The 23499-nt window shown below is 39.1% G+C and overlaps 2 protein-coding genes across 7 annotated transcripts in view; one reads left to right on the plus strand and one right to left on the minus strand.

Moving 5' to 3' along the window:
• brsk2b (BR serine/threonine kinase 2b) overlaps positions 1 to 3587 on the plus strand; it is a 163170-nt gene extending 159583 nt beyond the window's left edge. For 2 of the 4 annotated variants that reach the window (XM_017423008.3, XM_017423010.3), the window contains 2 exons: positions 256 to 345; positions 2822 to 3140. In XM_017423008.3, the coding sequence (XP_017278497.1) occupies positions 256 to 345; positions 2822 to 3042 (311 nt within the window). In that variant the 3' untranslated portion in view covers positions 3043 to 3140. Of the gene's footprint in view, positions 1 to 255; positions 346 to 2821; positions 3141 to 3383 lie in introns of those variants that run through there. The other 2 variants (XM_017423011.3, XM_017423009.3) reach the window with 2 other exon arrangements.
• The window catches only part of abtb2b (ankyrin repeat and BTB (POZ) domain containing 2b), a 41505-nt gene continuing 21158 nt past the window's right edge, over positions 3153 to 23499 (minus strand). For 2 of the 3 annotated variants that reach the window (XM_025007375.2, XM_017423006.3), the window contains 16 exons: positions 19703 to 19852; positions 16429 to 16639; positions 12226 to 12378; positions 11650 to 11815; positions 11104 to 11193; positions 10843 to 10944; positions 10568 to 10664; positions 9772 to 9907; positions 9074 to 9348; positions 8811 to 8989; positions 8607 to 8712; positions 8301 to 8403; positions 8102 to 8189; positions 7937 to 8005; positions 7018 to 7131; positions 3153 to 6921 (listed from right to left, as the gene is read on the minus strand). In XM_025007375.2, coding sequence (XP_024863143.1) covers positions 6688 to 6921; positions 7018 to 7131; positions 7937 to 8005; positions 8102 to 8189; positions 8301 to 8403; positions 8607 to 8712; positions 8811 to 8989; positions 9074 to 9348; positions 9772 to 9907; positions 10568 to 10664; positions 10843 to 10944; positions 11104 to 11193; positions 11650 to 11815; positions 12226 to 12378; positions 16429 to 16639; positions 19703 to 19852 — 2273 coding nt within the window. In that variant the 3' untranslated portion in view covers positions 3153 to 6687. The remainder of the gene's footprint in view (positions 6922 to 7017; positions 7132 to 7936; positions 8006 to 8101; positions 8190 to 8300; positions 8404 to 8606; positions 8713 to 8810; positions 8990 to 9073; positions 9349 to 9771; positions 9908 to 10567; positions 10665 to 10842; positions 10945 to 11103; positions 11194 to 11649; positions 11816 to 12225; positions 12379 to 16428; positions 16640 to 19702; positions 19853 to 23499) is intronic. The other variant, XM_017423007.3, reaches the window with a different exon arrangement.

A 23499-nucleotide genomic window follows, 5' to 3' on the forward strand; every position in this document is an offset into this window, starting at 1 on the left:
TGCAAATTTTGTCTCGTCGCAGTTGGAACAGTACAGGTGTATTTATGATGGCTGCTTGCCGCTTTTAGGGGAGGCGGCTCTTTTGTGTATTCATTGTCCCTAACATGGCTTACTGGAACAGTTGATGGAGCTAAGCCAGTGTTAATTTATTAATCCCACCTGTTCTTTCCCTTCTGCAACAACTCAGTGTCTGCACTACAAAAAAAAAAGCTCTATTATTTTGTTCATTTTACTTGTGCGTGTGTGTCTGAGCAGGACCCAGCCGACGTTTTAAGCGAGTGATCGAGACGATTCAAAGCCAGTTGTTAAGCACGCATGACCAGCCCGGGGTTCAACAGCTCTCTGGTGAGTAATATCTCCCACTCTTTTAAATATATATGAATATTAAATAAGCAAATAAATAATTTTTTCCCACAAAAACTTCTTCATTCATTCCCCTACTGCCTCACTGTTCCATTCCACCCCTTAATGAACTACTCTCACGGCTAAAGCCAAGCTAAATCTCATCCTTCTCTTTGCTTCTCTGTGCTTGAAATTCCTGAGCCACGCTCTGCCTCTCCAAACGGCTTCCTTTGCATGTCTGCGCCTCGCTGACTTGAAAGGGCGGCGGTTTTCTCTCGCGCGGCCGGCCGTGGGTCAAATGTTGCCTTGTTGCCCCGGCAGTGAAGATTAAAGTAGAGCTAGATTAAGCTGATTCTCCTTCTCTTACTCCGACTTTCAAAACTGTTCGCCCAAGCCTGTCGCCATGGCAACACCACTGCGCCTCAACACACTCCCAAGAATGCACTGCGCTGCACGGTAACGCCACACCTGATAGGAGTTCAACCCCGTCTCTGTCAGTTGTTTTATTTTTATTATTTTTGTACAGCCGAACTGGATTTGATTGCCTCTGTTGGTCTTAAAGCCAAAATTTAAGAACTCCTGACAGTCAGCATTTATCACATGTGAGCATTATGATTTTACTTCACTCTGCTCATTAGGTTTAGGGCTGTTACAGATTCCATTGATGGGTATAAGTCCTGTTATGCTTATAATATCATCTCTTATTGCACAGTCTGTGGGATGAAGAGAATAGGAGAGAAATAGGGATCCTTCTCCTCCTCTTCTGTTCTCTGCATGTTCGTTCTTGTGAGTCACTGCTGTTTGAATCTCTGTTCTCATTGTCTTCATAACACCTCCATCTGCTGGCCAGACAGGAAACAGAATCAGATTTATTGAGGAAAGATGTGTGCCATTATTTTTTTACATATCACTTTCATCCCATGTTTCAATTGAGCACTTGCTCTCATAGAATCAGCTTTTATCCTCTTAAGTCTCGTTCTCAGATCCATGTCAGACACAGGTTACTGCACTTCTATCACGCTGCATGTCTTTGTACTATAATCCGCTTTTTTTTTCCCAAGTATGCAAGAATGAGCTGTCTCTTACCCTCTCACTTTCCATGATGATATTTAACAGTCTGTTGTCATTGTTTTGCCTCAGTAAGTTTACCAATTATTTTTGATCCTTCATAACGTTGAGCTCATTATCCGACTGAGGTGTGGGAAGGGTGAAATTATGTTAAATTATGTTAAATTAGGTTTTAATGACTGCGGTGGGCTGTCTGTGAAGCAGGAATCACATTGCAAGAGTACAATCAAAGCACTTTGCATAAACAATATAGTGCAACATTAGATTCAGTATCCCAACACTGAGGTTCATGTCAATGATTTCCATGTCTTTATACCATCTTACATGTAGGTCGATGTGTCCTTAGCAGGAAATGAAAGCAGTGGTTCTCTATTCTCCTCTTCAACCACAAGGCCTTTAAAGACGAAAGCCAAATGACTGTAATTACAAGGAGAAAGAGCTTTGCATATCAATGTGTGTCAAACAAAAGGTTTAATCAAGTCCTGGTCATTATTGTCTCCCGTGATCATCTATATTGTCCTCAGACTTTGGAGACCAGCTTAGGAAGACAATTGACAAGAAGGAAAAAGAAGTTTGAAAAGCATTCGGAGACACATTGTTGGACTATTCTCTTAGAAGATGGTGTTTCATTGATCAGTCCTCACTGCTTAGTTAAATATGTTTTCTGCCTTTGTGAAAGTGTGCAGATTTAGGAGGAGGGACCAAATGGGGAGTTGTTCATGAATAAGAAAGGTAGAACATAAAGGAGACAGAAGCTGTAATCATTTTCCAGCTGAACTCAATGTCTCACGCACGTCTGCATTTACAGACAACAGTTTCTGCAGACGATGTTCCCTTTAAAACGCAGGCAGGTGGAGGTGGTCTTCAAACAACAGATTCAAAACTTTTTAATAGCACAATAGATAGTGGTCCAATATGTGGACAGTAAAACTGATAGAATTTCACTTTAAAGCAGTAGTCAATAAAAATCCTTTCAGTTGTGGCTCTTATTGTGGAACAGACTTTAAAGAGACATTTTATGTTAATGTTGTTGGGAAAGTATTGTAATTGTACAGTAAAACTCTGACAACCACACGGTTGTTTGAAACATCTGATCAGACCTGCTTGACATGATTTACGCCAAGTTTGTCTTTTGAACCGCAGTTTATAAGTTTATCAGAGTTTTAACTTTAATCTGTAGTTGTGGGTTCACTTGATACGGTGTGTTTCATTGATGTGCTGTGACATGCATGATTTATGGGAGTCTGAGTGGTGCCTCTTCACTGTTGGTCCTCGTCCGCTCCTCGGCTTGCTCCATCTAACATTTAGTCGTGTTGTTTTCCTGTGAACCCCATTGTTCATTAGTTTGTTTGTTCTCTTTCTCCTCCTTTCCCCCTCTTTTGTCCTCTTTTCTTCCTGTCTGTGTACCTAGGCAGCCCATTGAGTAACTTCTTTGATGTAATTAAACAACTTTTTTCAGACGAGAAGAACGGACAGGTGCCCTACCCTTCTGGCACGCCCTCCAAGCACTGCCCTTCTCCCATACACGACCGGAGGCACAAGTCAGAAAATCATGACACCAAATTCCCACCTGCAGGCCAAGACAGAGCCAAGTTGTCCGTTCCATCTGTGGGGACTCAGGAGGAGTCTTAGACTGAAAACTTTGTAATTGAACCCATGCGGAAGCCATTCCAGTATGATTATAAACCAACGGCACAGAGTGAACACTACAGAACAGAATCATTTTATCATTTATAGACATATTTTTTTATCAAATTATTTTATTTAGATTAATAAATCTTGAGGGAATTCAAATGATAGTTTACAAACAGTATACTTCACCTCCATAGCAAACACAATTTCATTTTTTCAGTTTCCTTCACCATCATGCACCACCTCCCCGCTCCATTCACCCAATCACCTTTGACTCGTACTTTGTTTCCGCCTTTGATGCTGCTAACCTGTGTAATGACCTGACTCGTTTCTTACACCAGGAATTATCCAGAAAACCTATTAAAGTCCCTCCTCCTGCTTCGTTCGCTCTCCCCCAACCACATGTCCACCCTCTCCCCCCTCGAGCTTACCAAGAGAGTCGGACGTTTGTTGACGGAGGACCACTTTCAGAGGTGTGCTCGGGGTTACCATGGAAACAGACTCTTCCCGTCTTCATCTTCCACAACCTTTGGCAACCATCAGTAGAGATAGATGAAAATCCTTCAATTCCTCCCCCTGGCCACAAATTCTTCAGCACACACACATCTGCATACATGCACACACACACACACGATCGCACGCTCTCATCAACAGTTATTCTCTCTGTTTTAGAGGCTTTTTTTTTTTTTAAATTGGGGCCGAGCATCGGTCAGAATCACTGGAGACCCTACATACAAAAACATACACACACAAGTCCAGTATGCACAGAAAACTCTGGGATGCATCAAGGATTATGAACAACAACAAAAAAAACAACTTGCAGAAACTTGAGGAGGAGGGACCTGAGAGAAGTTTTGTGGAAAGTCCAAACAGCTGACGCGGATGCTTGCTGGATTGTATTTGTTTGCTTTTTAAATGTACTTTCTTTGTGATGAACTGGGTTTGAATTACTGATTTTATTAGACTTCATACTATTGCTGCAACATGGACTGAAATTGTGATTTCAGAGAGGAGCTGGGTGTCAGCAAAATCTGGGCCGAAGGCAGCAAGGGAGTCGAAATGATGGTCTCGGGATGGGGGGGAGGGTTGTGGGTGGGTATTTAAGATGAATGATTTATTCTGTTGTACAGACTGATATTATTTCTAATGTAAAAAAACAAAACAAAACAATGAAATGTCTAGTTGTGACACTGTTTAAATACCATAGAAACAGGAAACGCCTGCTGCGCTCTCTTATTTTAAATTCTTCAGTGTATTTTTGTTACATGATCATTTCTGTCTTTGTTTCATTGACCTGAAAATGAATCGAACATTCCTGTTTCTTGTTTTCTGCAGCACTTTCTTTGATTTTTCCATTTGTACCTCTCTCTTAGTCTCAGATACCAGCAGTAGGAGTAGAGGACCAAAAAATGATGTGATAAATGCAATTGTGGATATCTTTGTATCGTCCTTATTTATTTATGTTTGTTCATCTTAATGTTTGATTCCTAATTTATTATAACTTGGCTATTTATATGAACAAAGCTGTTAGGTCAGTTGAATGTTATTTACTACCCTCTTGTGTGTTTGTAAATGGGACAACATTTAAAGAAAAAAAAAAAGAACTTTATTATAATTTTTTTTCTTTTGCTCTGTTTTGACTTAAACAAAATTATGTGAACTTTGACAACTCAAATTCTCTATTTCCAGACCTTGCTGAAGTGGAAATAGGAATTTGTGGGAACTCTGGAAACAAAAAAGATTTACAAGTCATTTAAGAATGTAGATTTAGCCTCTTCTCGGAGAGGGAATATGCTCTTCTATTGATATTTGTCAGTTTCATATTGTTGTGCGTGTATGCCAGGCCTGAGGAGGAGGGCACCACAGATCCCAGTCTGTGTCTTCTTTGTAAATAGACAGATGAAGCTGTGGGGGTTGATTGTCTTCTCAACCGTGCTGGGGATTCCTGCTCTATGCTTTTAGCTTGTTATTGCTGTGTGCATGTCAGACATGAGCTTTTCTTTGCATGGCTTTAGTGTTAATGTTCCATGCCAAACTCACTCCTTCTCTCAGCCCTTATTGGTTCTCCCACCACTAAACTACTTTTTTTAGTAAAGTTTCAATTCCCTTCTCTCTTCTGTATTTTCACCTATTCAGTTTTTATTTCAGGCCTTCTTTTTTTAAACCTTAAAACTTGCTATCCCACCCCGCACCCTTCCTCCTCCTACTTATCTTGTGCACAAAGTTTTTTCAACAATGCTTCTTTTACTCTGTACCTCGGAGGTCTGGGCTCTCTCTACCTGCTGGTTGAAGTGGCACAGGAAGGAAAATACCAGTACTACAAACACAAAGCAATACCTGATGTTCACCCTTCTTTCTGTTTACAATAGGAAGCTAGCAGCACTAAGGACATCCTATAAATTTAGGCCCAGAGGGGTCTTTTGAGAGAGCAGGAACAAAACCTACTGATGTAATCCCCCATATAAAAATAACTGTGAGCATCTTCAGTGCTGAAACAAATAAACTCATTCAGTTATGGTGTGTTTGTTTTTCTTATTCCTATATGTGGATAAAGTCCTGGAGGGAAGACGGGGCAAAAGCTAGTTCTCATGTTTTTCTAAACACCAAAATACATTTTGTACTTTTTTTTATTTTTTTCATTTTTTTGTAAAACTGCATTGATTTACATAGTTATAGCATGTGTAACAGTGCACCTGCAAATCTGCTGTTTTCAGGTAAGTTCACATCACTCCACACAAACAGGTACTAACTGCTTGTACTTCTAGAATGACATGGTTGCTTTACAAGGTTTACTTCCGTTTTCAGAATTAAGAGAGACTGTTCAGAACCTGATGCCAGGACCTTACTTTCTGGCTGTGTGGATACATTAAATCTAAGGATATATAAACTTATTTAACTTTTAGTTAACCTAAACAAATAACACAAGCATTTTTATACAATATTATTAATTAGCTAGGAATAAAAACAAAAAGGGAACACTCCATTAAATACATAATTTTTTCCCCTTATTAAATAGAAAGTGTCCATCCCATTCTGCTCTAAACATGTCTCTCTGGCCTATTTTAGAAATAAACATATAATAGCATAAAAAAGTATGTGTTATATTAAAAGTTTATATCACCATAGGAGACGCTGGGTCCCCTCTTTCCTCACAGTCTGCATCATTTGTTTGAACAGAACCTCACGTATCTCAGATGCTTCAGTCTTTTCTTATTTCACACAGTTTCAGTCAAGAAGCTCATCTGAGGCAATGCTTTGTTTTGTCCAGTAGATGGCAGCAGTGCCTCATTGTTTTTCCTTTTTGCATCCTGTTGTTGATTCTCCCAGTGAGCTTCCTGAGCCTTGGAGGGGAAAAAAACATCACATTGTGCAACTTTCTTCTTTATAAACATGATGCATTTTACAATGACTCACAATGGAGTGCCTGGCACAAAATACGAAGCACTGAAACGTCCAGAAAGTAAACTGCTGCTAAAGTCACTCATGGGTCTGAGTACTGCAGAAGCTGCTCTATACCAGAGTCAGAGTGGGAATCAGAAGGCTAAAAGGTTGCACTCCTGAGGTTCTACGTTGAAAACCTTTCTGTTCTAAATGTCACTTTTTTCCATTTATCTGCGTCATTATTCCACAGCGTTTGAAATGTCTTCAGACCCGAGATGAGGTATACAGAGAGCGTAGACGCTGAGCCAGGGTGGCCTCCAGCTCCTCCAGAGGTGAGTCACCACGGCTGTGAGCCAGTGAAGAAGTAGAGTTGTTTCCTTGTCGAGCTCCGGGTGGTCCCAATAACAGGGTCCTGAAGGCCTCTTTTTCAAGTAGTGCAGGCATCTGATGCAAAAAGTAACCTTCACAGAATGAACACAGCTCCACTGAACCGTGCGTCTGTTCAGAAAAGGACAAGACATGATTCTGTATTAGCTGAACAGAGAATTCATTTTCTCCTTTTTCTTACAATCTGTTCTTTTCAGTATACATTACCTTGGCTGTCTTGTAGATGCTGACTGCGTTATCCAAGTTGATGTGCTGAGAGCAGATGAGCTCACAGTGCCGTTGTAGCGCCCCCAACTGGAACAAACTGGCTGCTGACAGCAGCTACAGGAGAAAACAGAAAAAACTGAGTTACAGGTTTGTATTAATACTGAATCGGATTCTTTGTTTAAGCCCTGTGAACATTTAAACTGAACCATCCTGAACTTTTAAAAGCCCATATTCAAGCACAGCTAAAGAAATATTAAAAAGACAATTTATCTTCACTGTGAACATGATTTAAATCTATGCTGGTCCAGTCAGTAAGTGTTTGATTAGTTTGTTAACACTGTTTCTTGTCAGTGTGAGTCACGGCCTCATCTCATTTGGGCATGTGTGTACTTGAATTTAATGATCTCATATCTGCTCCTAGCAGGCTGTTCTGAGAACTACCTGTGTTGAGCTCAACAAATTCAAAGCTAATGAACAGGATGTTGACAGAAAAAACTCATTTTAATTGTGTACATAATGTACGTAATGAGTTCATTGTGTCATTTAGTAAAACCTGTTTTAGTAATTTATATGAATGCAGCAACAATACTACGATTTCAGAAAGTTCTTACCTAATTGCAAATATAATTAAATTAGAGGTATTTTTGTTTTTTAATTGCTGCTTTATTTGTTTCCCACTTTGAAGAAGAAATAGCCTATATGCCTCCAAATCCTGACAGCTGAATGTTAGTGTCTTAAATTATTTAGCCTCAGTTATACACAGCTAACAACAACACTTCTGTTTAATTCCAATTGTACAATTGTGCAGTTTTGCTGATTTTGACCTACCTCAGTTTTTTGTGCATGTACATCACTTTAACTTCGAAGGTTCGAGACAACTACACTGATATATATTGTGTAACTATACAGTGATTTTCACCTCCAACAAGTCGGACACGTTGGTCCTCAGCGACTCTGTCCCTCCACAGTACAAATATGACATCATCATCTGTGATGAAGTTGAAGGTGATGTTTAGCACCAAGCAAGTACAGAGGTTCATCTTTGTAACAGATTTGTTTTGTTTTATGTGGAGTACATTTATACCTGGAAAATGTTGTACTTCATTTCACATATCTCAATTTCTTTGTTGGGGCTTCCATCCACTCCAGAAGATGTTAGCAGAGATTTAAACCTAAAGAAATTAAACATTGTCATCAAAGCCAATTTGTGTCATTTAAAAAAATATATATTTTGATGGAAATAAATGTTCCTCATCTGTGGAGGGAGAATTGAGTGCACTTACCTGTCAGAGGCAGTGATCAGAAGGACTTTGTGTCCGTAGAACGGTTTTCCCTCCACCATGAATGTCACATCTGACATTTCTGGATTATTTAAAAAGTGAGGGTCTGTAGAAAAAAAGATCAACACCATCTTACAATACAATACAGTGTCTGAGTTTTATAGTATTGGGTGCTTGCTAGCAGGTTTTTATACCCAAAATATTAAGGCAGCACAATAATATATATTGAAAGATACATCAGAATAACAGTTTACACAAGTTTAAACTGGAGCAAGTCAATTTACACACTTATAATCAAGGCTTTCTTACCCAACTGTGCTGAAAGAAATGCTTTCATCTCAGGAATGGCTGGAAGAGGTGCTGAGCCAAAACAATGACTAAAAATAGCTGCCAGCTGCTGTATGATGGCATCATTCTGGAGAAAGGAACAGAAGGAGAGAATTTAATCACATAAACGTTGAAACAGAATAATTTAAAAAAAAACATGGCAATCTGGTTTGTGTTTGATGGTACCTTGGTGGTCCGCAAGATATTGAACATGAGGGGTAAGCCTGTGGTGATGAGTTCATCACAGTAGTCCTCTTCTCGGACTGTGGTGAACTCTCTGAGGAGGGAGAGGGTGATCCCTGTCTTGGATTGGTGCTGGGCACATCGAAGTGATTCCAGCCACATGTGGAGCTTCCATGGTACACCTAATTAGAAAGAAAAGATTTGAGTTTTGGTTCTGCAGATATTAAAAATGTAACCACATCCTCTCTATGCCATCTGAAAGGTACCCATGGCACGAAGCTCCATCGTGACATCCAGGTAGCCGTGCTCAGCGCTGTAGTAGCTGGCTTCTTGCAGAGCCTTCATTCTGGCCTTGCAAAGCTTTGGTATGCCCACTTCTTGCGGGGCTGCAGTGCCATTGGCAGGAGTTGACAAGGGGAGAGGGAGAAAAGGGCAGAATCCTGGAACTTCATCTTCCACCCCCTCAGCTAGAATCTCCTCCAGAGACAGGACATCCTCTTTGATTTGCTGGGGCTGAGTCAGTAGCTTTCTCAGCACGTTCCTGACAAGATAAATGGGAGGAAGAATAAAAGCAAGGAAGGAAGGAAACAGAAAGCAAGGAATCATTGATATACACCCAAACGCCAACAGACTTAGATTTCTCTGACCCTGTAATCTCCTCTGTGATTAGTTAATCCATCATTCTCTGTGTGGAATGTGAAGTGTTGAGTCTACACTGTTTTCACACTTGCACACAGCCAACAGGTGGATTAAGATTACACTACCAGTTGTTGAATACAACAAGATTTCTACAGTCAATCCCCACACTCTACTTTTAATAGCTTTCATTTTATCACCATAGAACAAACAAGTTTCTCCTTAAAGTTTGAATTCAAGGCATTTTCAGTTTGAACTTGTAGTTTTCCTTTTGTATCAGTTGTCAACACTTGTGCAAAACTTTTCAAGGCCAAACTGTGAAACACACCTGTGTCCATGAGCAGCAGCATGACTGAAGCAGTTCATGACTTCATAAAGGGATGAAGTGAGGGCACTTCCATCATGAGTCCTGGATAAAGGGTCAGCGCCACGTGCCAGCAGCAAACTCACCATCTCATAGTTGCCTGGGAAAAACATAAACACTCCCTCACATAAATACAGATACAACACATTTAAACAGTATTTTTGTTTTTACAAGTATTAAACACCAACCAAAACTTTTCTTTACAAATATGCTTCACACGTGTGGACATTTTGGTACCGTCTTTGTTTTTAATAATTAATTTTGGTTCTTATTCTTCAAATGTTCTTATTCTGATGTTAATTGAACTGAAAACGTATGATGTGCTTTAGATTCACAAACAGCACAATCCTTGTCACTGCAAACATGTGGAGCATGTGTCTGTTTTATTCAAGCTATGTGTGGCTTTCAGATGGCCCCACCGAGGAATGCAGCCAGAAGTGACTAAACAACTGCAGGCAGCATTTCTCTGTTGTCACCATACCTTCATTTACTCCTCATTACTCCCACCCACAGCTCGCTGGTCTTTGGGAAAACTAGCTAGCTGTGGTGTGTGATTACAAATAACTATTAGTTATTATTAATTATTAGTTACAGAAAACCCTGACAGCCTTTTCCATTCATTCATTGCTCTGCCTCTGCTTAACTATCCTACAAGGGTGTTGCATCTGTTAGCAGAGAGCAGTACTTTAACAATAATAAATAAAATCATAATACAAAACAGTGCGTTGGTCTGTACGTGTGTGTGTGTGTGCTTGCCTACCTGCTGCTGATGCCAGCTGCAGCGGAGTGTCTGCTGTACTCTCCTGTCCATTGCGGACTGCTGCCCCCTCCACGTTGGCCCCCGCATCTAACAGGAGCTGCAGAGAAACATCACACCTGTTAAATCAAACAGTGCCCTACATCCCATAACTAATGTACAGCCCGACCTCAAATATGTCAAGTCTTCTAAGAATGCAAACACAGGTAAAGCGGAACAATTAAATTTTCAAGGATAAATAGTGTGTGAGTGTGTGTGTGTGTAGGCAAGTTTCCAACCTGCACAACAGGGATGTGTCCATGCAACACTGCGAAGGTGAGGGCTGTCCAGTGTCGACTGTCAGGATGCACTGAGGGATGCTTTGGGGAGCATGGTGGAACCTGGCAACATAAGACCAAGAAATAAAAATGTATAAAAGCCTCCATAAAATTATGTTTCAATATAGATATGTTCTATTGGCAGATATAAGTTTATGTATATATAAAATGTGCAACATTAAGGTAACTGGTTATCTGTTCTAAGCTTTGAAGAATATTTACCACCACATCAAGGTTGGCTCCAGCATCAATCAACATCTGGACAAGGGCCTCATCTCCAGCTGCACAGGCGTACATCATAGGGGTCATACCCTGGATGACAGACAGAAATGAGTGCAGTGAATACAAAACAAACAAAAAAAGAAAATGAAGCATTTTATGCCCAGACGTGTTTTCATCGACGCAAAGGCCATAACACTGGTCTGCAAATAACTTTACTGTAGCTACAGTCTATAAAGCTTTTCATGAACAGTTCTCATTGTCTTTATTTCTTTCAGACACACCAACTATGATAGAGGTGCCAAGTAAAATTAAAAAAATAATAAATAAACTAAAAAGTTGCCAACTATCTAGAGGAGCTTAATATCCACTGCTGCTTAAACATCTGAGCCACAGTTGGTTGTCCATCTGAAAACCTATCCTGACCTTATTCATAAATATTGGCAACTACATAAAAGTGTTTAAAGGCCACCTGGTTTCTGTCTGGAAAGCGAAGCAGCAGCGTTGATTTTTAGTATATTGGCACAACATGAACAATAGATTGAGTACCTGGTCATCCATGCTGTTAACGCCGTCTGGTCCGAGCAGATCGATGGCCTGACCTATGAGGTCTGTGCGACCACAATTGAGCATCCGGAAGCCCAAGTCGAGATTGAATTTATCTATGGCAGCTTTAGAGTCCAGTCGCTTGAAAGAGCTAAAGCAACACTCAGGCCTGGGAGAAAATAAACAAGTTCATTATTAGTTTTAACCTTAACACACTTTATAAGTTTAAATTAACTAGCTTAAGGCTTTCTGCACAAGTATTGGAACACTTCATGAAAAGATTAATGAGGTAATTTGCAATCAATGATAGTTTTAAATCTGATGAATATAAATTGTAATTATTTCTTGCAGAAATACAAGCTTACAAGCTAAATTACACAAGCCTAAAGTACACAGGTCAAAGACTCACACTTGGAGGCATAACAAATAACACTCTGGAAGCATTACTATTTAATTAAGTAATCAGAATAAAGTCAAACACATACATGTAAGTGACACCACAGTTAACCCTCTCAGGCTCAAATTAAGTTTGTGTGTGTGTGTGTGTGTGTGTGTGTGTGTGTGTGTGGTCTTATTTACTTCAGCTGTCTTGGCTCACAGTCAAGTCCTGGAAGAAGAAGCCTGGCAGTTTGTCTCACATCATCACTGTCCACCAACAGACTCTTCCGATGCTCAGCGTGAACTATGGCCACTCTCATCCACTCCATCAGAGGTGGGAGCAACAGGAAAGGCCTACACAAAAGAAGAAACCATTCAGCTTTAGTTTATTCAGTTTTTGCTTGTTTTGTTTATAGTTATAGTATAATTTGCATTTATGCTTCACCTATTGTAATAAAGAAACAAGACTACAGTTTCCTTAACCACCTTTGTTAAACTGAGTTATTAAACCACCTTTTCCTGCTGTGATGTTATTCTTATCAGAGAGTTTACCTTTGTTTGGATGCAAATAGAGACAAAAGGCTGCACGGAACAAGCAGCACTGTAGTGTGAGCTTATAGCAGGTGTTAATGAGAATTGATGCTTCTGGAGTGCCATGTAGTCTGATAAGAGATCTTATTGTGAAATAAGTTATTGTTTTTATATTAGGGTTAAGACATTTTAATACATATATATTTATTTGACAACTAGACAATTAATCTTACATACTTTGTGATGGAAATAACACCCATATCCTATTACTAAAAAACTGACTGCATTATTAAACCTTTTCTTAAAATATCCAAGGTCTTCAAATGTATTTTTGGTACCTGCAGATACTTTGTTGTCAGCTCTGTCTTTGTTTTTCAGATATTCTGTCAGATGTTGCCTCGGTGCTTTATCAGCTGCTGATCAGTCAGGAGGAGGGGTCTTGCTGTCAGCCAGGCGTTACAATTAACAAGCAGACGAGGGGCTGATGAGCTAAAGGAGGAGGGTATGATTAAGNGGGGATATAATTAAGGTTTAAGTGTTTGGGAAACATCTAGGAAACAGGTGGGCTATGTTGAGATGAGGAAGGGGGTTGGGGCCAGTCTGACACTTTGTGGATAGTGCTGCAGGCGTAGAGTGATAAGAAAAGTCCTGCTTCTGAAGAGAAGAGGCTCATTTGGCTTGAGGATCAATGTTTATTCCTCTCCTAATAGGCCCTACTCAACACAAATTGAGCTTTGCCTGTGTATATTCACTCATTTGTGCATTTTTGTGTGCCTTTTTCCTTCTTTTTAATGACATCAACCCTGTTATTTTATGGCTTCCAGGCAAACACACAACACTGGTAGTAACCCAGACGAGAACCAGCACCAATTAGTCATATGCTGTTTGTCCAACTTAATTAATTCATCAGATAATATTCAGGAGATATTACTATTGCACAAGGTTTGGCCCCAGACACTAACCCTTAACCCCTGTAGGAGTTTATAGGATGTGATGGAGAAGATTTTACAAAATATCCAAATGTCTCAACATCAATACAAGATCTTGGCAGAAAATGAATCCTCCCAGGATTACAATAAATGTTGTGACACTGAGTAAACAAATTTAAACAAAGCCACAGTGAATTTGTGGCACGATCAAAGCTAAAAGCAGTTCAACAAAACAGTGACTTCTTTTTGGCCTTTTTTTCTTTTTTTGTGTGTGAATGTTTGCAGCAGATGCAGCTCGTCTTCTCTCCGAAATCCTCCCCTTTTTACTCTTCTTTGCTTCTTCTCTCATTATGTTCTCTGTATGACCCTTACATCTGGGTTATGCCCCTCAGCCTGAAACAAAAACTTCAGCTCCATCAGAGAGTAGGTCCAACATCAAAGCATTTAGCTCTGTTAACAATGAAACTAGATAGCACCTATGGCTAGCCTACTGACCTGACATCCTGAGAACAGCAGTTTTGTGGATACACACAGACATACGTGCACAAACTCTCCAACACGGGCACATATAAATGTTAGCTTTGATTCATGACGCGTTGCTTGCCACCACCTGGAAGGTTCTAAAATGACAGTCAGCTCAAATAATGGTCAGGTGTGTTTGAACTCTAACCTGTCCAACATGAAAAGCAGAGACTTTCTCTCCCTGTGAGGCATAATCACACATCCCAGACTTGCTCCATATGTGCTGTATGACCTATAACCTTAAGCCAGTGTGTGTGAGTTCACATGGTAAGAAACTTCAATCAGGTCTTAGAGTATCCTCCATCATGGTTCACAACAGGCTACAGTTAACCACTGATAAGACTTAAAAACGCAACAAAAGGGTAAGATTTGATCAAATCTGATGCATCTGTGTCTGAAGGTAAGCACTGTTAGTTACTTTTTGATCACATCTGTTCACATCTTCTTGATTTGGGGTTTAGGGTGATAAGAAATGTTTGATCTTAGTGATTTGACCACTGTATGTTTAATACCACTGTCTACAGGATGCAAGCGTAGATAGAAGCAGACATCAGTGCCAACCCTGCATCAGTTTGTGTAGTTTAATAGATGATCAACACTTATAATTATCAGCCAGTTTTATTAAAACAGCAGAATATGCTCAGCTCTTTCAGCAAAATGATTCTGCAATAAGTCTTTCACTCGGCTCCATCTAACCTTTGATTATGTAGCCAGCACAGATTGGTGGTTTGAGTTTCCACCAAATATTTTATGAAGCTTTAAGTAAAGCGTACGTCAAAGAGATGGAGAGGCCAGCTGGATGAGAGAACTCTGTACTATTGTAATCAATAACAGGTTTGAACTGCTTCAGCCTACAACCTTAGTTACAATCACACAAGGAGGGGTATAAACAGAGAAAGGCAAACTAGTCTCTGGCAGATGTCCTAAAACATAACTGAAGATTGCAGAGGTTTGAAATGTGTCAAGAGGACAAATGTTCCCACCCTGTATAATAACTCTTATTGATATATACTGAGCAATAAAAACATCTGAGTACTTTGAAGAAATAGAGAGGACATGAAAAAGAAAAGAGGGGAGAGTAGTTACTGTTCTGTTCTCTTTGATGCTAACGAGAAGCCCACCTCTGCTCACTCACACTGTCTGTTTACTATTAAATGCATGTGAGCCAGCTGACTTTATCTACACATGCACACAATAACTAAGAAAAGATAAGGAATTAGTTGCATTCATAACAAAAGACTTTTACATGACTATGGTCAACCTAAAGCCATCAAAGCTGCATCATATTCAGAGATGAAGATGTGATTTTCTGATGTTAAACCAGTAAGTACAGGGAGAAAACAAAAACAATATTAACTTAACACAGCAGTGCAAACTGCTCACACATTAATGGGAGTTTCATTGCATTTATGGCTTGAGTGCTACCTCGAGAAAGGCATCAGTTTAAAGTCAATGAACCTTCCTGCACAGCAGCACCTTTCTCCGGCAAATTTAATGCATACTGTGAGAATATGTTCTTCCAAAACACAGATGTATGGACAAGCTGCAAGGACTTTACAATAAGCCACACAATTATGGGTAATAATCCTAACTGAAGACACATAATCTTTTAAATTTAGCTCAATTGATATAAACGCAGAGGGATTATGCTGACCAATATTTTACGAAATGTAAAATCTAAATTTTGCAAGAAAAGAAACACCAATTATCTAAAGCGTTATTGCCTGCTTTCTGTGGAAACCAAACAGGATGAAACAACTTTTTAACATGTTTAAAGCCACAGATTAGCCAAGACTGATGAAACTATCAGCAATTCAGATACTACTTAACCATTGGGAAAAAAAAGACTGTCTTAGAGACTGAAGTTATTTTCACCAATTTTCTTAAGACCTGTGAAGATTGCTCAAGAAAAGCAGCTTGAGTAGAGAATCACAAATACTTAGTGCAACTGAAAATCTCTTAAGTCCCTAGACTTTTGCTCAGAAACACCTAAGGTGTTTTAAACTTTTCCATCACACAAACTTTAACACCTGAGAACTTGTGTTCGTTTGTAAATAACCTGAAAAAAATAACACCTCAATGACAAAAGGGCAATGAAGTTAGAACTGAATAAAAAATACCTTTAAAAAAGGTGTTTATTTAATTAAGACCTCGTTTAATTCAAAGAATAAATGTTTTGTATATTGTGATGTGTCATAAGTCATATCTTTATTAAACTTGTGAAACAAATAAACCTAATCTATTTATAATCAACAAGACAAAACTAATTATTAAACATAAGAAAAGACAACCAGAATACTATAAAAAAATAAAAAGGTAGTTTAAATCTAAATGACAAACAGAATAAAGTCAAAGATTAAATCTATTTTACTGCCTGTTACACACTAAGAGAGTGGATATAAAAGTCCTCCATGATTCCTACCTCTCTTTGCTAATAGCCATGCGTGGAGGATCCAAGTTGGGATTCTCCATGGACTCCATTTGTGGGCAACGCAGGAAGTAGTAAAGGGTGTGGAGGGCGTCAGGCGACCAGGACACGGGCTGCTGGGGACGGGCGTGCCGAGCAGGACTCAGCCCTGGACGTGCTGAGCTCAGACGCTGCATGTGATGCATGGCACGAGACACCAAGTCACCTGGAACAAAACAATATAGATAAAAATTACCATTAGGAAACTTATGAAGTTTATTATATTATTTTACATCTTGAGTATTGGATCAACTCTATAAACACTAGTGGACTGGAATGTGTGCCAAATGTTGAGAAGCATATTAAAACTATAATTGGAGTTCTGTGTTCAGAATAAACTGAGCTCTCAGTCAAACCGGATTTCCTTCTTTCCTTAACGACTTTCCTCTTGTGCTTTACTCCATGTCTCCAGTGGTATCCACCAATTGCAGTGTCATTATCAGTAAACAAAGCCAGACGACCAGTCTGAAACAGTCATTCATGTTTAGTCACTGAAGGAGTTAATGGGATAACGAACAGTTGATCATGAACTCTAATTACCTGTTAACTGTTTATTATTCAATCGCTGCACTCAGCCGTAAGGTTGAGTGTCAGTCACACGGTTATAGGTGATTCAGTCATGAGAAAGAATTAGGCTTATCTAAACTCCCATTTGTGTAAAAATGTTTATGAGAAATGTATAAACTAAACTTGGTGGGGAAAAAACAAAGCATTTTGGGAAAGACTCATTTAGATTATTGTGGGAAAAGTAAATTGGTTACTAAAATCTCATAGATATAACAAAGGATTGCAAGCTCAGATAAAGCTCGGAGATAATGGCGGGAGACCATAGTTGTAGTATGAAAAGTCTATCACTTGCTTCAGTTTTGGGAATCAGAAGTAGGAGCAGGGAGGGGCAGCATAATGAAGGGCTATCAGACTAAATTTGGAATCACCCAACACTCATTTAGCATAATTACCCCAGGGTTAATATTTAATTGGATTACTGGAAGTACAAAACATCTCTGCATCCAAGGCTGAAGAGATCGGCAGCATGAGTGTGTGTGTCAACATCAAGAGGTTCTTCTGGGTACTCCAGTGGGGGCAAGATTGCTGTAGCCAGACCCAAACAGACTCCACTTAAAGCTGAAGGGCCCCCTTTGTGTTAAACAGCACCAAATGTCCCTCCAGGAGGTCTCGCAGGAATTCCTGCCCAAGATGGAGAACCTCTCCCCAGTTTTTCAGTTTATATAGAGCCCTCAAGCTAAACTAAGCTTCAGGGATCAGAAGGATATGAAATACTCCATTCTTGGATTACAGATTATATTAGAGTAAATTTACAATACATTCATTATTGTAATATTAATTTTCATTGCTTTCTATAGCAGGTGGAAGTACATAAAAAAGAAAATGTCCATATATTTTAAAGATAAATTAATAGGCTATAATATAGTTTCAACAATTTTGAACATTTAGCTGAAATGTTCAGAATCTTGCAGTTTATTATGGCATGCTGTATATTTGTGTGTTTAGCCACATCCAGTGCAGAAACCCAGCTCACCATAGATGCTTCTGTGTCTGCCGGGTCTCTTGGGTTTAGATCAGTCCCAAACCCAAAATATTGCTGTTGTGTGCATGCGAATCTGTATGTGTGTTTTTAGGCGTGAATGCCAGCCCTGCCCAGATTAGCCCTGTTCCACCTCACCAGAGAAATGTGGCACAAAGAGGCCACTGAGCAAAAGTGAGAGAAAGAGTGTGTCTGTACTTTCTTAATGCCTCACTAACGGCGGCAGTGTATGAACGTGGCCTTGTGCTGGAGGAACAAATGACAGAGTGTTAGCTCATTTGGAATAGGAAACCTATCCTGGCTTTGACCAAAACTAATCTCCATCTCTCCTCCCCTCTCCATGCCCAAACAACTTCACTCTTCACCTCTCTACCTTTCAACGTTTCCCCCACACCCCTGCCCTCAACACATTAACCAACTCCTTCCTTAAACTTGGAAACCTACCACTCCATTTTCACCCTAAAATGTTCATCTTCTCTGTTTTTCACCAATTATAAACCTGATTTTTGCTCTTTATCACTACCAACTCCTTCAAAGCCTCCAGGGAAAAAAAGACTGCATGTACAGTAACAGTAAGACTCACGTCTCCCTGTTTATCAGAATTCATGTCTAAACTGGCAGTGTTCTAGGAATCTTTCCAAATCAGCTCGAGTCCAATGTTTAGTCTCTGGAACGTTATCTTTTATGCTTGAATTCAAAAGGAAAGATGAAGTAAAATATTTTTAACATTATATTGAAAACACAATCTGATCTTTTTTATCCCCCTTTCCAACAAACTTCACTGTGGGAGAACAAAAAACTCTGCACTGTACTGCAAAATGAAGGACAGATCGTATCCAAACACAGACATTACTTTACTCTCTAGCACATTTGCTATTTTAATGTTTTTTATAGACAATTGTGCACGAGATGGCTTGCATAAAAAGCCATAAAATTACTTTTAAAAGACAGAAACATCTTTAAATGTCTAAAACGTTTTCTGCTTAGCAGTCGATCTATGCAACAGGATTTGTTTTGTTGTGATATTTTGGTTCTTATTTTCAAGAGAAACTTGAAACAAACGTTTATGATTAAGAACTGTGGAATGTGGAATGCAGCATAAAACGCTTGAAAATTAACACCCTCCAAACACCAAATGAGGGTTGTTTTTCTGGTTGGTGAATAAATCTCAAAAGGGAATCCATCACACGGGACGATATCAAAATAGTCATGCTGTAAGTTATGCTGACAGTCTTCAGAGCATTTTGGTGTCATTTACAGGCATATTTCATCTGTCTTCAGCTGTCTGCACTGAAGCTCAACACATACACACCCACACACACACACACAGGCACACCCACCCGCACACAAACTTAAAGCATTTATACCTTCAATGGATTCCAGAAAGTTTCTCTACTCTGTCTACAGCTCTGGCATTTGATCAAACTTCGCTTTTATCTCTTTTTAAAACAAACATTTTCTCTGTGAAACAAACCTTTTATCTCAAGTATTTAAAAATTATAACAACTTGTAAAGTATTTTCAGCATCTTTGGTAATCTGGACAAAATAATTTGTAGTGTCAAAGTGTGTGTGATTATCTGAATACACAAGGGCATTTATGATATTAAATTATATGGGGGAAAAAAAAAATCTGCAAAAGCATGAACTCCACAGATTATTCTGAACTTTTAAGGAACACTCACTGAGTTCTGAGATGCTGCCCACACAGGTCGCCAGCAGAGACTGTTCCAGTGTCCTCAACTCCAGCTGGGCATAAGCGTCCTCCCTGCTGTCCACAGACGTCTGCTGGTTCTCTGTGTACGGGCTGAAATGGGCAGGGAGGGACAAAACACCTACGGGCACAAAAACAGAAAGGAACATTTAGTTTGAATATGGCACATATTTGAGACTTCTGATCAAACCTTTATGTCCTCTGCAACCATCCACAAAAAACGATGGTTGATGATATTTACTCAATGCAACTGAATCCCTGGTAACATATAACCCACACAGACGAGAACAAATGAAGACAGGAATGCAACCCTTGACCTCAACACTATCATGAAAATAAACAGAAGACAAGCTGATAACAGGTTAAAGTAGACTAAACAAATGCTAAATTATTCAAACACCAACCAAGGCCTCTCTGAAAATAATTCAGTGCTACAAATGTCTAACATTTATGGATAACAGCACAAATACAAAATGCAGCATTTGTAAAAAAAAGAGAAAATTTCAAAAATTCTGAAACTTTTACAATCAAGGTGTCACTTAGAAAGATGGACTGTAGTCAAAGCTACGACCTCAAGATAAAAAGGAACAGTAAAGAAGATAGATTTTTATTTTAACATATCATTACCCAGTTAAGAAACAAAGTCAAAGAACACCACCTAGAGTAACTAAGCCCTATGTTTGAACATCATGTTTGCTTTTTTACTCTACGTGATGGTCTGCTACCAGAAAACATCTCTCCCAAGAAGAGATAACATCTTCCTTACATAACCTGAAGAGGACATCTTGTTCTTTCTGTGCTGTAATTGTGGTTGTCCAGCTCTGACAGATAAAAGAGTGAAGATGAGAACACAGAGTCCTGTTTTCCGCTTGTTGGTACCTTTCTGCTGGCTGTTGACTAACACTTTGATTAGTTTTGCCTGGAGAGCACATTTAGGAAGCAGAGTGTTCTGTCAGTTATCGTACAACAAACTGATCTGAGTGTGCATGGTGAGCTGCCTAAAGGATAATCTTCATTTTGGCTTCAGAATTACAGATGCATCTTCTGCCAAGCCAGAGGAAATGAGAGGGGATAGCTGAGGATAGAAGAGAGAAATGGAAAGAAGAAAGATGATCAGTGCAGATTTGTGATTTATGGATAAAGCCCGAAGAGAATAAGTTGTTCATCTTAAACTTCTCCTATAACTTTCCTAAAATGATATTCCCATGTGTCTCTGGGAAGTGGTTTGCTTTCAATGAAAGTAGAAGTAAATTCTAAAAGAAACAGCAACTGCACAAACAAAAAGAAAAGAAAAGAAAAAAAGTATATTTAGGCAAGCTGTATTATATTAGCTCTGCCAATAAGGGTTGATGATAGATGGAGTTGATGAATCAAGAAGGGCAAAACCACCATGGCTAGATAAATCTTTTCAAGGAAGAGAGTTGCAAATACATGATATGTTAATTTCCTGTCAAAGCAAGATCAGGGAAGTTACTTCATTCTTAAAAGGATGTTTCAAAAACTAAAAACATATTGGTACAATTTAAATATGACCAATTCAGCAAAGATCTGCTGCCAAATGTGGAGTGAAACTTCACCTCTCATTCACTCCAGTACTGTTGCTGCTCCATCTTATTTGTACAATATGAGGTGACATTTGGTCCAAGGCAATGAAAATGGCTGCCTTTAGCAGCGTACTACTGCTACAACGGGACAAATATTACAACAACATGTACACAAGCCTTACACAGGCACAAATGTTAACTTTTATCTTTACTTGTAAAATGTGTTATTTGATGTGACACTTCAAGTATTTTTATAACTACAAGAGCTTTTATTACCTTGTGTTTTTGGTGGTGTTGGTTTGTTTGTTTGTCTGATCCCAAGACTACCTAAAATCTAATGAAAAGATTCTGATTAAATTTTCAGCAAATGTTAAGGTTGTCACAAGAAACAACCGATTACATTTTGATGGTGACTCAGATCACGTTCCAGAACTGACCGTTTTTTAATGACACTACAGCCTTGGTGGAGGCTCTCCAAGTGATTCTAGTTTTTATTTTTTATTTAATATTTATTTTACAGAATGTTATTCGTTTCCCGACAAGACACTGAGGACATGCATTGGATGAAAAAAGCTTGTTATTTTTTGTTTGTTTGTTTGTTTGTTTTTAAAAGCTTGTATGTGAAGCTTTTACACAATTATTCTCTGAAGGTCTCGAACAATCTTTTCATAGTAATAAACAAGAAGTGTATTCAGAGTGATGGCCTCACACTCAACAACCATCACATTATTGTGTTTAATTTCTCTTTCTCTATTTACTCTGCTGATTTGCTTCACTGTCTACACTTCATCAATCTTTCAGCCCACTGTTGTAGCCTCCTTTTTTCATGTGCTGAATGTTACAAGTAACAAGTCCTGCCTATTTAAATATAGTTTGTTTCAAGCTCAGATAGATTCCTGCTTTTTGACAAATAAGAACCATTTGAAAACTGCTAATGCTAAGTAAATAACAGGACTTCTGTTTTTGTGATTTGTTTGTGATTTACAAAGAATTCAACAATAATGTTATTTTAGTCTTCAAACTCTACCAGGGCACATAAAACGTATAAAGTGTTTAAAACAAAACTTAACAATACCCATAGGACTAATTAATTTGATGTAACGCAGCCGAGTGAAACAGCTGAGAACACTTTGGTGAAGTCAGCTGTGAAAGTATATTTACAAAACAGTTCAGCTAAAAAATGTCATGGAGAGAAATACTTATTTTTTAAAATCTATCTTTTATGTAGTTTGATGAAACTATAACCACAGCAGAATCATACAAATGTTGTCACAGATTCAACTCATTTTGCCAGATTCTTTAAACTGTATTTCCCACAGTCCCACCCCTTCGCTTGTCTCACCACTGAACCCCAGCCTGCGTCATTTGGGCCTGAAAGCCAACCAGGGCCTATCCTCACGACCACTAATATCATGAGTACCAGCAGCTACACCAATATGCACATCTTTTTTTCCCCCCCTTTTGGCAATTCTCAGCATGTGAGACAGAAAAGGGAGTGAAAAAGATTTTGAGATGAGGTGTGAGACTAAAGCATGCAGAGCCTTATTGGAAAATTAATGCATCATGCAAAGATAAAACCTGATTCAACTTAAGAGTAACTGGGAGAAATATCTGGGACGGGGGAGAGAAAGGGGAGGAGAAGACAAGTGACACGAGAGATTCATTCTTTTGTGGCCATTATGGTTCCATTTCTGAGGCTGACCCTGCACATGTCATGTGGGAATCTCAGCTGCAAATTACAGCTGAAACTTACCACAAAGCCTGTGGCAGTTCTCAGCCCATCCAAACCCTCTCCCCAAGCCATTATAGCTCCTCCAGACTCAGTCAGGCTATCACTCACAAAGATGTTCACCATTCTGTCAAAACAGGTCAGAATAATCCAACAGGAAATCTTTGTTAGAATGAAAGTAAAAAAAAAAAAAAAAATCCCAAATGAGCCATCTTCCTCATTTAGGAGTCTTTATGAGTCACAACAATGTTGCTGTTAAGTCACTGTTCAGAAGTCAGGAAATAATAAATTAAAACTGCTGCTAACTGAAGTTTGCAAAAAAAACCTTAGATCACAGAACTCCACAACAAGCCTGAACTGACTTCCTCATGTGTTATTTAACACTATCTCCTAAAGTCACAGTTTGTATAACTTCATCCAAACTTTGCGTTTTTAGCAGTCATGTGTGAGAGCATAATTAGATTAGATAGCTGGATGTCGAGTATCTCAGGGTAT

The sequence above is a fragment of the Kryptolebias marmoratus genome, linkage group LG11 (genome assembly GCF_001649575.2).
Source record: "Kryptolebias marmoratus isolate JLee-2015 linkage group LG11, ASM164957v2, whole genome shotgun sequence".
Taxonomy (NCBI): Eukaryota; Metazoa; Chordata; class Actinopteri; order Cyprinodontiformes; family Rivulidae; genus Kryptolebias; species Kryptolebias marmoratus.